The following is a 14266-nucleotide window of genomic DNA, read 5'->3' as shown; positions in this document are numbered from 1 at the left end:
CCATTCTTTACAGAGGCGGTCAGTGCTTTTCACACTGTTGTAACAGGGCTGCCACTTCTACCACTCTAGGTTTTAATCTGAAATAACTACAGTAATTGAGGGGCTTCCTCCCCCCACCTGGCCCCTCCCTCTCCCCCAGGAGAAGGACCCTAAACCGTGGCCCTTCCCCACCAAACACTTGCGGTGGCTGCACCAAGTTTTAGTGTGTCCCTCAGCTGGTCCTGCAGCCTGGAATGTGCCGGTTGGCAGCATTCTTCCACAGACATCTTGATGTGCTGGAAGACCAACAAGTTTCGGGCCGACCAAAGAACGTCTTTCACCAGGTTGATGATCTTCCAGCAGCACCGGATGTTCGTCTCTGTGTGCGTCCCCAGGAACAGCCCATAGATCAGAGAGTCCTCTGTTATGCAGCTGCTGGGGATGAAGCGTGACACCAGCCCTTCCATCCTCCTCCACACCCTCTCCACAAACCCACAGTGTGCAAAGAGGTGGGTTACTGATCCTGCCCCACTGCAGTCCTCCCGTGGGCAGTGGAATGTGGAGACGATGTTCCGGGCGTACAGGAGGGATCTGACTGGGAGGACCCCTCTCACCGCCAGCCAGGCAAGGTCTTGGTGCCTGTTGGTGACGTCTGGCGATGAGGCATTCTGTCAGATGGACAGTCTGCTCCGGGAACCATCAGAGATCTTGACACCCAGGAACTTGAAACTGCTCACTGTCTCCACTTCTGATCCTTCTCTGAGGATTGGTATGTGTTCCTGAAGTCCACAGTCAGCTCTTTCATTTTACTGACGTTGAGTGCTAGGTTGTTGCTGCGACACCACTCCATTACTTGGCATATCTCACTCCTGTTCGCCCTTCTCATCTCCATTTAAGATTCTGCCATCAATGGTTGTATCATCAGCAAATTTATAGATGGTATTTGAGCAATGCTTAGCCACACGGTCATGGGTATAGAGGGAGTAGAGTAGTGGGCTAAGCACACACCACCAAGTGTAATTATCCTCTTTTGTTCAAGAGCCTGATGGTTGAGGGTATTAACTGTTCTTGAACCTATTGGTGCGGGTCCTGAGGCATTTGTACCGTCTGCCTGATGGCAGCAGTGAGAAAAGAGCAAGGCCTGGGTGGTGAGGATCTTTGCACTACAGATGTCTGTGTAGAGCAGTTGGATCTGATTCCTGATTGCCTCCCCAAATCCTACTTTGGTGAGTATGTCCATCATGTATGTGTGTGATATCCTGTCGAAGGCTTTCACCTGGTTCAAGCAGTTGTGTCAATAAAGATCAGTGAAGGTTAAAGGGGATGTGCCAAATTTCTTTAACCTCCTGAAGAAGTAGAGGTGCTGGTGAGCATTCTTCGTCATGGTGTGTGAAGTGTGGTAAAATGCTAGGGCATTCTGAGATGAAGAAAGGGGTAGTATTGGTTTCTCCAAAGAATATTAAGGTGGATGTCCCCAGAGCCTTGGATTGTTTACTCTGGAGTGGAAGAGGCTGCGGGGAGACCAGACAGAAGGTTACGAGAGGCGTAGATTTTTCCTGCAGAGTTGAAATGGCTGATACTAGAGGGCATACATGTAAGGAGAAAGGGGGAAAGGTCAAAGGGGATGTGCAAGAACAGGTTTTGACAGAGCGGTGGGTGCCTGGAATACACTTCCAGGGGTGATAGTGGAGGCAGATACGATAGAGGCATTTAAGAATATGCAGGGAATGGATAGATATAGTCCATATCCAGATAGAAGGAATTAATTTAATTCTGTATCTTAATTAGCATGCCTTTGAACACTATCTCACTTTTTTATTTCTGTTTTTTAGCATTATTTATTTTAACAACTATTTAATATATATATATACATACATACTTAGTATAACTCAGTTTTTTCTCTATATTTATTTATCATGTATTTCATTGTCCTGTCGTAAAGTTAACAAATTTCACAACAGATAATAATTCTGATTCTGACCCTTTGAGACCAAGTTTGTGGATGATACGAAGATAGGTGGAGGTAGTGTTGAGGAAGCAGGGAGTCTACAAGGTGACTTAGACAGATTGGGAGAATGGGTGAAGAAGTGGCAGATGGAATACAATGTAGGGAATATATGGTCATGCACTTTGGTAGAAGGAATAGAGGCGCAAACTATTGTCTAAATGAGGGAAAAAGTTCAAAAATCAGAGATGCAAAGGGACTTGAGAGTCCTCCTACACGATTCACTAAAGGTTAGCTTGCAGGTTGAGTTGGTAGTAAGGAAGATAAATACAATGGTAGGATCATTTTGAGAGAGCAAGGATGTAATGGTGAGGCTTTATAAGGCATTGGACAGACCGCACTTGGAGTTCTGTGAGCAGTCTTGGGCCCTTTACAGTATCTACGAAAAGATGTGCAGGCGTTAGAGCGGGTCCACAGGAGACTCACGAGAATGACTCCAAGAATGAAAAAGTAATGAATGAGGAGCGTTTGATGGCCCTTGGCCTGTACTTGCTAGAGTTTAGAAGAATGAGGGGAGATCTCATCGAAACCTATTGAAAGACTTACAGAGAGTGGAGGTTTCCTATAGTGGGGGAGTCTATGCCCAGAGGACACAGCCTCAAAATAGAGGGATGTCCATTTAGAATGGAGATGAGGAGGAATTTCTTTAGCCAGATGGCGGAGAATCTGTAGAATTCTTTGCCCTGGACAGCTGTGGAGCTGTGACTGAGTTGACCTAAAGTAGAGGTTGACAGGTTCTTGATTAGACAGGGCATCAAAGGTCAGGGAGAGAAGGCAGCAGACAGGGCTAAGATGGATAATGAATCAGCCATGATGGAATGGTAGAACAGATGCGATGGGCAAAATGGGCTAATTCTGCTCCAGTGACTTAGGGACTTATGGTCTGATTAGTTCAGCGTATTGTGAACCAAAGGGCTTGTTCCTCTGCTGTTCTGTTCTTTGTTCTATGAAGTGTCTTGGCCTGTTTTGGTATTCTCATGCCGGGCATCATTCTGGGCCAAAGTGGAGGTTCAAAACTATGACTGTTTTCCTATCTGAAACAGGGGTTCAAACTATCCCCTAGGTCTGGTCAGGAAGGGACTCCAGCAGAGACCACATTGCCAGCCACAGGTGGTGAGATCTTGTCGTTGCCTCGTGGTTGCAGTTGCAGCGATTAATAAGGAAGGGCTTTCCTGTTGAAGCGTGAACTCCTTACGGATCATTGATCGCTGAGCACTTGGGCAGGTGTGTCTCCCTGCTGGGAACTCGCCAGCTTTTTCTCCCCCATCCATGCTAGCTTATGATTCCAGTCAAGGAGAGCAGCCTCATGTACTGATGCCCTTAACTGGGATCAAATAGTTTGTACAAAATTCAGGTCAATCTTTCCACATGTGCCATACCCCTTCTTGTAGACTGCACGACTTGAGATCACAGTGGAAATTACCAAATAAAACAAAAATTGCTGGGAACATTCAGCAGATAAGACAGCGTTCATGGAAAGAGAAACATCATTAATGCCAGTTCCCACAAAGGTTGCTTCAAATTCAGATGCTGATTGCTTTTCCCTTTTCAAAAATGCCACTTGACTTGCTGGGTGTTTCTGGCACTCTCCGTTTTTGCTTCAGATTTCCAGCATCTGCAGGTTTTGAAAAGTATTTTGTGGTAATTAATCACCATTTAAAGATAAAGCTTAGCAATATTTGTCACCTGTACATTGAAACAGTGAAATGCGCCATTTGCATCAACGACCAGCGCAGTCCGAGGATGTGCAGGGGCAGCCCACAAGTATCACCATGCTTCTTGCACCAACATACCATGCCCTAAACTAAGCTGTATGTTTTTGGAATGTGGTAGGAAACTGGAGCATCTGTGGGGAAAGCCATGCAGCCATGGGGAGAATGTCCACATTCCTTACAGACAGCAGTGGGAATTGAACCCCGATCTGTAAAGCATTACGCTAATTACTGCACTGTTGCACTGCTCACACCATTTATGACAATACCAAGAATATACCTCTAGCTAACCTAACCCATGGTTGTTGATGCTGTCAGAATGGCATCAGGTCAGCAAATATTCAAGATTGTTTAATGTCATTCTTCACTGCACTAGTGTAAAGGAGAATGAAATGATTGTTACCCTGGATCTGATACAGCATTTAGAAATCCCAATAAGCACAAAGAACACAATAAAATAACAATAAATACATAAAATTAGTTAATTTTAGGCTCAGGAGCTTGAAGACTCGTAAGGCCAGATTTGGGAACAGCTTCTTTCCAACTGTGATAAGACTGCTGAACGGATCCTGACCCGGATCTGGGCCGTACCCTCCAAATATCCAGACTTGCCTCTCAGTTTTTTTTTGCACTACCTTACTTTCCATTTTCTATTTTCTATTTATGATTTATAATTTAAATTTTTACTATTTACTATCGATTTGTACTCCAGGGAGCAGGAAGCGCAGAATCAAATATCGCTGTGATGATTGTATGCTCTAGTATCAGTTGTTTGGCGACAATAGAGTAAAGTAATATACAGAAACTGATTGTATGTACATAAAGTGATACTAAGTCCAGGAGTATCAGTACATAAGATGATCCTGACAAGAAATGATAAAATAGTGGTGGTTTAATTAAGTGTCTCAGCCTGACCACACACCCCTCAGCATCAGCGGCTCCACAGTGGAGAGAGTGGAAAACATCAAGTTCCTTGGGGTGCAGATCTCAGACAATCTCACCTGGTCCAGGAACACCACTGGGATTGTGAAACGGGCCCAGCAGAGATTACACTTTCTGAGGAAGCTTAAACAAGCATCACTCCCCACTAACATCTTAACTACATTCTATAGAGGCTTGATTGAGAGTGCGCTGATCTTTAGCATCACAACCTGGTACTCCAGCTGCAGTGCTGTCGACAAAAAAGCCTTGCAGAGGGTGGTTAGGGGAGCAGAGAAGGTTATTGGGGTCTCCGTACCTTTTGTCCAAGACCTCTTTCAGATTCGATGCCCTCAGAAGACACGGTACATCATTAAAGACCCCTCACACCCTTTCCATGAACTGTTTGTTCTTCTGCCATCAGGCAAACGTTACAGGAGCATCAAAACTAAAACCACAAGGCTACTAAACAGCTTCCTCCCACGGACAGTCAGACTGCTAAACAGCTGCTCCACCTGACTCTGCTTTGGACACTTTTAACTTGCACTGGACACTTACAACTTGATTTTAACTGACATGTGGCTGTTGTGTTTTACTATTTATTGTTATGTTTATTATTTAGTGTTGCGTTTGTTATGTTATGATTGCGCTGCTCCTGAGAAACGCTGTCTCATTCTGCCCTGCAGAGCTGATGTACGGTTGGAATGACAATGAAGTTTTTTTGATTTGATTTAGTTCCACTTAACATTGTCAGCTAAAGGACTAGTTCCTGTGCTATTCTATAAAGCAAGATCACAATCTCTCAAGCATCTATTCCAATATTCTTCAGCCAGCAAGTCCGACACATTAATCTATGTTATTTGCATGCCGCAGACACATTCTCGGCTTCACGCCATGCCACGCCACCTTTTGATGCCAACAAGTCCCCCAACTCGTAATTGTTCCTTTCTATTTTGAGATTGGCTGGCACATTGATCCTTACAAAATCTCCTTGCTTAAGTGAAATGTGGAGCTGGCATAACTATATATTCAGAATGGTCTCGAGAATGTCCTGCAGCTAATCACAAATGAGTGAAGTACAAAGGGATCCAGATATTCTTGTGCAAGAATCAGAAAAAAATTAGCAGGTCACTTTATTAGATCGTTAAGAAGGCAAAGGCATATTAGTGTTTATTACAAAGGAGTTGGGGTTTAGAAGATGAGACATTTTGTTAAAATTATATAAGGTGCTAATGAAGACTAAATCTGAAGTACAGTGCACAGTCTTAGTTCCTTTGGATAAGAAAGACAGCGCAAAATATATTTCTCAGGAAAATTCCTGGAATGGGAAGGTTATCTTGTCACTAAAGTAATGGGAAATGAAGGGTCATCTTATTGCAAGGTTCTAAGTAGGCATGACAGGGTAATTGTTGATATGTTTCCAATAGTGGAAGAGGCTTGAATGAAGGGACATGGATACAGATAAGGAAGTGATCATTTAAAACCAAGAAGTGAAGAAATTTCTTTTCAGAGGCTGGTGAATCTTTGGAATTCTCTACCCCAGAAGGTTGCAAAGGCTTTGAGAGGAGGTAGAGAAAATTTTGAAATATTATGGAATTGAGGGCAATGGGAAATTGGTACAAAAGGGGACATGAAGTCCAGGGGAGACCAGTCACAATCATATTGAATGAGCGGCCAAGTGTCCTATTCCTTCTGCTATGTTCTTGCCTTCTTGTGATGCTCTCATTCAGTTTGAATGGAGATGGTCTAAATGTTATGTAGAACTCTTTGAACTTTTCCCAACCTCTGGATCTGCTGCTAAACCCTTTAGCAATACACGTTGACATTTCTTGGCCCCTGAATATGGTGCCATTATTTTATACCAACCCTGAACTCTGATCCTAAACTTTGCAAAGTCAACCATTTTGATTCCAGCAATATTGTTTTGATAGTTTAAGGGAAAGCATATCTGGACTTTGGGGGAAAAAAAAAGACTGAATCAGTTTACCTTTGCATTGACATTTAATTTTTCGCTTAATTGAATCAAAGGCTCAGAAAAGTCAGCACACAGGTACATTCTGTTTTCACAGTTTGTTCTGAGGGATGTATGGAGCAAAGTAATAGTAATAGGTACAGGTAAGTTAAATATAACCCGCCACTAAATCCTATGTAAAAGTTTAACTCTCCTTTGGACCTTGTACTATCTGATATTGCTTAATTTGGGTCAACATATGATAACCTAACCTTCAACTATTTGATGTCTACACAAAGACATTGGGATCATGGCCAGTCATCTTTGCTTCCCCCCCCCCCACCCCACCCCCAACCTCCAGTGATGAGCCTTTCTGATATTGCTGTTGCATATTGTCTCTTCTTAATCAGGTCTGATGAAGGGTCTCAACCCCAAAAGTCAACTGCTTATTCCCCTCCATAGAGGCTGACTGGCGTTGAGTTCCTTCAGCACTTAGTGTATATTGCTCTAGATTTGCAGCATCTTCAGAATCTCTTCTGTTTACGCCAAGGTTGGACTTGGATGGGGCAGGTGGGCCGAATTCATACTGGAATCTTGGCCAAAAGATTTTTGGGTCTGCGGAGCCTGAATTGAAAATGAAAACAGATGCAACATTGTTAGAAAAAATTTTGCTCAACAGTGGACCTGTTCCCCACTCAAAAGAGAAAAACCGTTGTGTTAGGAGAGTAAAAGCTGCCAGAACTCATTATAACTTGGCCCTTGACAATGTCTTCAGAAGCACATAATCAAATTCCTGTTGAGACAGCTTTCCAAAAGTTGAAAGCACTTTGTGCAATTAGTTGATAAAAGCAAATCGAGCCCTCCTACTGGCCTATTGAACTGAACAATTTATGCGAGAGCCTAGGTTGATTGCGACTATTTGGAAAACGTGCAATTCCCATTCAAGTTGCAGGATTTGAATTCCTTTGTGGGGTGGATGTGAGTGTTTTGTTTGTATCCCACAGAACAATATTGCACAAGTGCCAAATTCTAAGCTTGTTTCACAAAGATAGGAGAAGCAACCAAGGTAATTAAAGAGAAACGTAGCTGGTTTCTCCATGATCTCTGTTCCCTAATGCCTATTACTAACAATCTTTTCTTAGCAGCCCAGGTACGGAATCTAATGTCGAAAGTTGGAACAGTTGGAATACCACTAATCTTAATGCAACAAAGCACATTAGCAAGAAGTCTGCTTCAATGAAACAATTTAATCTCACTTTTTAAATATAAAATATAAATATATAATATAAAATTCTAAATATAAATTTGAAGAAATGAGAAAGGATCTAAAGAGCGTGGATTGGGACAGGTTGTTCTCTGGCAAGGATGTGAAGTGTAAGTGGGAGGCCTTCAAAGGAGAAATTTTGAGAGTGCAGAGTCTGTATGTTCCTGTCAGGATTAAAGGCAAAGTGAATAAGAATAAGGAGCCTTGGTTCTCAAGGTATATTGGAACTCTGATAAAAGAAGAAAAGAGAGACATGTATGACATGTATAGGAAATAGGGAGCAAATAAGGTGCTTGAGGAGTATAAAAAGTGCAAAAAAATCCTTAAGAAAGAAATCAGGAGGGCTAAAAGAAGACATGAGGTTGCTTTGGCAGTCAAGGTGAAGGATCATCCAAAAAGCTTCTACAGGTATATTAAGAGCAAAAGGATAGCAAGGGATAAAGTTGGTCCTCTTGAAGATCAGAGTGGTCAGCTATGTATGGAACCAAAAGAAATGGGGGAGATCTTAAATGAGTTTTTTGCGTCTGTATTTACTAAGGAAACTGGTTTGGAATCAATGGAAATAAGGCGAACAGGTAGTGAGGTCATGGAACCTATACAGATTGAGGAGGAGGAGGTGCTTGCTATCTTGAGGCAAATCAGAGTAGATAAATCCCCAGGACCTGACAGGGTATTCCATCGGACCTTGAAGGAGACTACTGTTGAAATTGTAGGGGCCCTGGCAGATATATTTAAGATGTCACTGTCTACAGGTGAGGTGCCGGAGGATTGGAGGATAGCTCATGTTGTTCCGTTATTTAAAAAAGGCTCTAAAAGTAATCCGGGAAATTATAGGCCGGTAAGTTTGACGTTGGTAGTAGGTAAATTATTGGAAGGAGTACTAAGAGATAGGATCTACAAGTATTTGGATAGACAGGGACTTGTTAGGGAGAGTCAAAATGGCTTTGTGCGTGGGAGGTTATGTTTAACCAATCTAATAGAGTTTTTCGAGGAGGTTACAAGGAAAGTGGATGAAGGGAAGGCAGTGGATGTTGTCTACATGGACTTCAGTAAGGCCTTTGACAAGGTCCCGCATGGGCGGTTAGTTAGGAAGATTCAGTCACTAGGTATATGTGGAGAGGTAGTAAATTGGATTGGGCATTGGCTCGATGGAAGAAACCAGGGAGTGGTAGTGGAGGATTGCTTCTCTGAGTGGAGGCCTGTAACTAGTGGTGTACCACAGGGATCAGTGCTGGGTCCATTGTTATTTGTCATCTATATCAATGATCTGGATAATGTGGTAAATTAGATCAGCAAATTTGCTGATGATACAAAGATTGGAGATGTAGTGGACAGTGAGGAAGGTTTTCAAAGCTTGCAGAGGGATTTGGACCAGCTGGAAAAATGGGCTGATAAATGGCAGTTGGAGTTTAATACAGACAAGTGTGAGGTATTGCACTTTGGAAGTACAAACCAAGGTAAAACATCCAAGGTAAATGGTAGGGCACTAAGGAGTGCAGTAGAACAGAGGGATCTGGGAATATAGATACAAAATTCCCTAAAAGTGGCATCACAGGTAGATAGGGTTGTAAAGAGAGCTTTTAGTACATTGGCCTTTATACAAACCCCATTTCCAGAAAAGTTGGAATATTTTCCAAAATGCAATAAAAACAAAAATCTGTGATATGTTAATTCACGTGAACCTTTATTTAACTGACAGAAGTACAAAGAAAAGATTTTCAGTAGTTTTACTGGCCAACTTAATTGTATTTTGTAAACATACACAAATTTAGAATTTGATGGCTACAACACACTCAACAAAAGTTGGGACAGAGGCATGCTTACCATTGTGTTACAACACCTTTCCTTTTAATAACACTTTTTAATCATTTTGGAATTGAGGATACTAATTGTAGTAGATTTGCAATTGGAAATTTTGTCCATTCTTGCTTGATATAAGACTTGAGCTGCTCAACAGTCCGTGGTCTCCGTTGTCTGATTCTCCTCTTCATGATGCGCCATACATTTTCAATAGGAGATAGATCTGGACTGGCAGCAGGCCGGTCAAGCACATGCACTCTGTGTCTACAAAGCCACGCTGTTATAGCCCGTGCAGAATGTGGTCTGGCATTGTTCTGCTGAAATAACCATGGACGTCCTGGGAAGAGACGTCACCTTGATGGCAACGTATGTCTCTCTAAAATCCTAATATACGCCTCAGAGTTAATGGTACCTTCACAAACATGCAACTCACCTATGCTGTGGGCACTGATGCACCCCCATACCATCACAGGTGCTGGCTTTTGCACCTTTCGCTGATAACAATCTGGATGGTCATTTACATCTTTGGCGCGGAGAACTCAACACCCATTTTTTCCGAAAACTAGCTGAAATGTGGACTCATCTGACCACAGCACATGTTTCCACAGTCTTTCATTCCATCTGAGATGAGCTCGGGCCCAGAGAACTTGCCGGCGTTTCTGCATAGATTTGATGTATGGCTTCCTCCTTGCGTAATACAGTTTCAAGTTGCATTTCTGGATGCAGCAATGGACTGTGTTGAGTGACAATGGTTTTCCAAAGTACTCCCAAGCCCAGGTGGCTATAATTGTCACAGTAGCATGACGATTTCTTAGGCAGTGCCGCCTGAGGGCACGAAGATCATGCGCATTCAACAGTGGTTTCCGACCTTGCCCTTTACGCACTGAGATGTCTCTGAATTCTCTGAATCTTTTCACAATATTATGTACTGTAGATGTTGAAAGACCTAAATTCTCTGCAATCTTGCGTTGAGAAATGTTCCTTTTGAACTGACTAACAATTCTCTCACGAATTTTGGCACAAAGGGGTGAGCCACGACCCATCCTTGCTTGCAAAGACTGAGCCTTTGATGGACGCTACTTTTATACCCAGTCATGATACCTCACCTGCTACCAATTAGCCTGCTTAATGTGGAGTCTTCCAAACCGGTGTTACTTGAATATTCTGTGCACTTTTCAATCTTATTTTAACTCTGTCCCAACTTCTGCAGCCATCAAATTCTAAATTTGTGTATATTTACAAAATACCATTAAGTTGGTCAGTAAAACTATCGAAAATCTTTTCTTTGTACTTTTGTCAGTTAAATAAAGGTTCACATGAATTAACATATCACAGATTTTTGTTTTTATTGCATTTTGGAAAATATCCCAACTTTTCTAGAAATGGGATTTGTAAATCAAAGTATTGAGTATAAGAGTTGGAATGTTATGGTGAGGTTGTATAAGGCATTGGTGAGGCCGAATTTGGAGTATTGTATGCAGTTTTGGTCACCAAGTTACAGGAAGGATATTAATAAGGTTGAAAGAGTGCAGAGAAGGTTTACAAGGATGTTGCCGGGACTTGAGAAACTGAGTTACAGAGAAAGGTTGAATAGGTTAAGACTTTATTCCCTGGAGCGTAGAAGAATGAGGGGAGATTTGATAGAGTTATATAAAATTATGATGGGTATAGATAGAGTGAATGCAAGCAGGCTTTTTCCACTGAGGCTAGGGGAGAAAAAAAACAGAGGACATGGGTTAAGGGTGAAGGGGAGAAAAGTTTAAAGGGAACATGGGGGCGGGGAGCTTCTTCACACAGAGAGTGGGAGTGTGGAATGAGCTGCCAGATGAAGTGGTAAATGTGGGCTCACTTTTAACATTTAAGAAAAACTTGAACAGGTACATGGACGAGAGGTGTATAGAGGGATATGGTTCGGCACAGCTAAGAAGGGCCAAAAGGCCTGTTTCTGTGCAGTAGTGTTCTATGGTTCTATTGATGACATGAATAAGTAACACAATAGGAGTGGTAGAGTGATCACTCAGTCGAGTATGATCTTCTCTTAAGGGGTTGTCTATTGGTGGGTCCTCAGGTGGCTGTATAGCTGATCCGGGACAATATATTCTGGTGCAGTGTGGACAAGACTAAGAGGTGGCTGTGGTTAGTGGTTGGATCTTTTGATTGTTCAGTCTCTCTTTCCACAGTTGCCACTTGTTCTCTGAGGCACAGCTCCCTCTCGAACAGATTTCCTCCTGGTTTATCTGTTGAGTGCAATGTCTTCCCAGTTTTTAGATGTAATGTTGAATTTCTTCCGGCTGATTTTGATGCTACCTTTGAAGCCCTCCAGGGGCTTGCTGATCTTTCTTAAACTGGGAGTCAAGGATCTGTTTGGGGAGAACTTGAGTTAGATATCTAGATGACATGACCTATCCATTGGAGTTGGTTATTTCTTTATCGTAGTGGAGGTGCTGTTCATGTTGGCCTTCTTCCGGTCCACTGGTGTTAGTGCATCTGTCCTCCCAGCTGATTGTCAAAACCATTCGTAAGGACGCAGGACTAAATTCCCCTACACTGACTAAAAACAACTATAAAAACAAACTGGACTTTGTAACAATTTAAATTGACTGGAACATCTTGCATTCCCATATCAGTCCGGAGCTGTCCATTCCTAGTCCGAAGGGATATTCTGAAGATGGTTTACTTTAAATGCTATAGCCAAAATCAGCAAGTTTTTTTTTTTCTGGTGTCCTGAGTATCTGTGATCTGGCTCTTGAGATTTAGTAATCCCATCAGTAAAGCAAAAGTAACTTGAAGGCACCTGTTTCTATTATTTTGTAACTTTCATCCGTTTTAAAATCATCAACCAGTGAATTAATGGAGTCTTTCATCTTGAACAGTTCTTACTTCATAACAATCATCCCCATCTCCAGATCGAGCAGCTATTATGCTTTATACTTGAAATCAGATGAGTTCATCCTTTTGTGAATTAGCCTTTGATGGAAATATTTCATATCTCTCTTGCAAATGGTGTGAGTAATAGTTGGTATAAGAAGGGAAATAATGGTTGTCTTCATTAATGTGGTAAATGGTGGGAACGAGTGATTAAACCCTATAAAATCTACTTGTCCTGTTGTATGTTCTACACAGCTTGGATCGGTGCCCTCGCGATGGGGATGATATTCTTCTGTTCTCCAATAGCCAGCATTTTTACTGACTGGCTTGGCTGCAGAAAGACAGCGATGAGCGGAGCAGCAGTGGCATTTATTGGACTTCTTTCCAGTTCCTTCACAAAGTAAGATGGTATTTAAGATGATTGTGTTTGTGCGGACGGACGGACACACACACACACACACACACACACACACACACACATCTACACCTTGCATTATCTCCCAGTAGAAGGTATAGGGGACTTGATCAGCTGGAATGATACCCCATGCCTTGGATGCTGCTGGAAGATTAGAAGCTGGGTTCTTGATACTGTTTACACTATGATCTGTCTCAGCCACTGCATTTTAACTTCATGTCCACCTGAGCTGATAGATAGCACTTTATCTTCCATCCACTGTGTTTTTATCCCAAGTGCCCTTCCCTTCCAAGTCTCTCCATAATCCTAGGTCAATTTAAATTAATGTGTCATTTTTCATGTAATATTCTATTTTGGACAATAGAGTTTCCCAATCCAGGCTGCTGTCCAGGTATGCTACACACAAAACCAACCATCAAGAATGATATATTTTTTTCTCATTTGTATACATGGATACATTGCTAACTTTGTCATAGTGCTCTAATGGCATTTACTACTCGATCAAGTTCAATAATGATATTGAGTCCACTTCTTATATATTTGTCACAGTCTTCGTCAAGGGCATTTTTCAGATGGAGGCACTAATGTTGGAATCAAGTTTAAAGCAACACAAATTGCTGGAGGAATTGCTGGATGCTGCTTGACTTGCTCTGTGGAAAGAAAGGAATGGTCAATGGTTTGCTCAAGTCATCTTCCATAGGAAGATGGACTTGAGCAAAAACAGATATAGTTACTTGAGAAGCACTCACAAAATGCTGGAGAAACTCAGCAGGTCAGGCAGCATCTATGGAGAGAAATAAACAGTCAATATTTTGGGCTGACTTGATTTGTTCAACTCAGTGATCTGAGATTAATGAGAAGGCAGACAGTGTATGTTCGCACTGGCTATCTTCCTGCTAATTTCAGGCATTTGTGTTGAACGAGTCAAATGATTCGATTTTAACATCAGAGGATGTATATAGTATACAACCTGAAATTCTTACTCTTCATGATCAAGTGCTTTTGTTAATACTAACAAAATGCCAGACTAATATTATTGTTAGTCAATATAAGATAATAAAGACAAGAATCTTTTCTTAGAATAAGTATATAAATGTATAGTTTTGATTTCTTTGTTTAGAGAAGGATGTATGGCAGTGTAGATTACCTCTGAGATGACGTGGTTATCCTTTTAGAAAGACCAGTTGTCCATCTAGGCCCGTGGACTATTGGGAAATTTAGAGTTATGGGATCAGGCTACCTGATGGACTTGAGACCAACCATCAGATCAGTCATAATTGTGTGATGCAGAGGGTGGTGTTGCTTCCGACTGCTGTCATGTTCTCCTTTCAACAACAGAAACCAAGATCCTGCA

The 14266-nt window shown here is 42.0% G+C and overlaps 1 protein-coding gene across 2 annotated transcripts in view; it reads left to right on the top strand.

The window, feature by feature from the left end:
• Nucleotides 1-14266, top strand: part of LOC140204307 (monocarboxylate transporter 8-like) — a 103913-nt gene that overhangs the window by 25618 nt on the left and 64029 nt on the right. For both annotated transcript variants that reach the window (XR_011887583.1, XM_072270919.1), the window contains exon 2: nucleotides 12753-12897. Coding sequence is in view for 1 of the 2 variants with exons in the window: in XM_072270919.1 (XP_072127020.1) it covers nucleotides 12753-12897 (145 nt within the window). In the remaining variant the exon portion in view is untranslated. The remainder of the gene's footprint in view (nucleotides 1-12752; nucleotides 12898-14266) is intronic.

This window comes from Mobula birostris, chromosome 10 (genome assembly GCF_030028105.1).
Source record: "Mobula birostris isolate sMobBir1 chromosome 10, sMobBir1.hap1, whole genome shotgun sequence".
In the NCBI taxonomy this organism is placed as follows: Eukaryota; Metazoa; Chordata; class Chondrichthyes; order Myliobatiformes; family Myliobatidae; genus Mobula; species Mobula birostris.
Note: the sequence above shows the minus strand (reverse complement) of the source record. Positions and strands in the feature narration are given on the sequence as shown.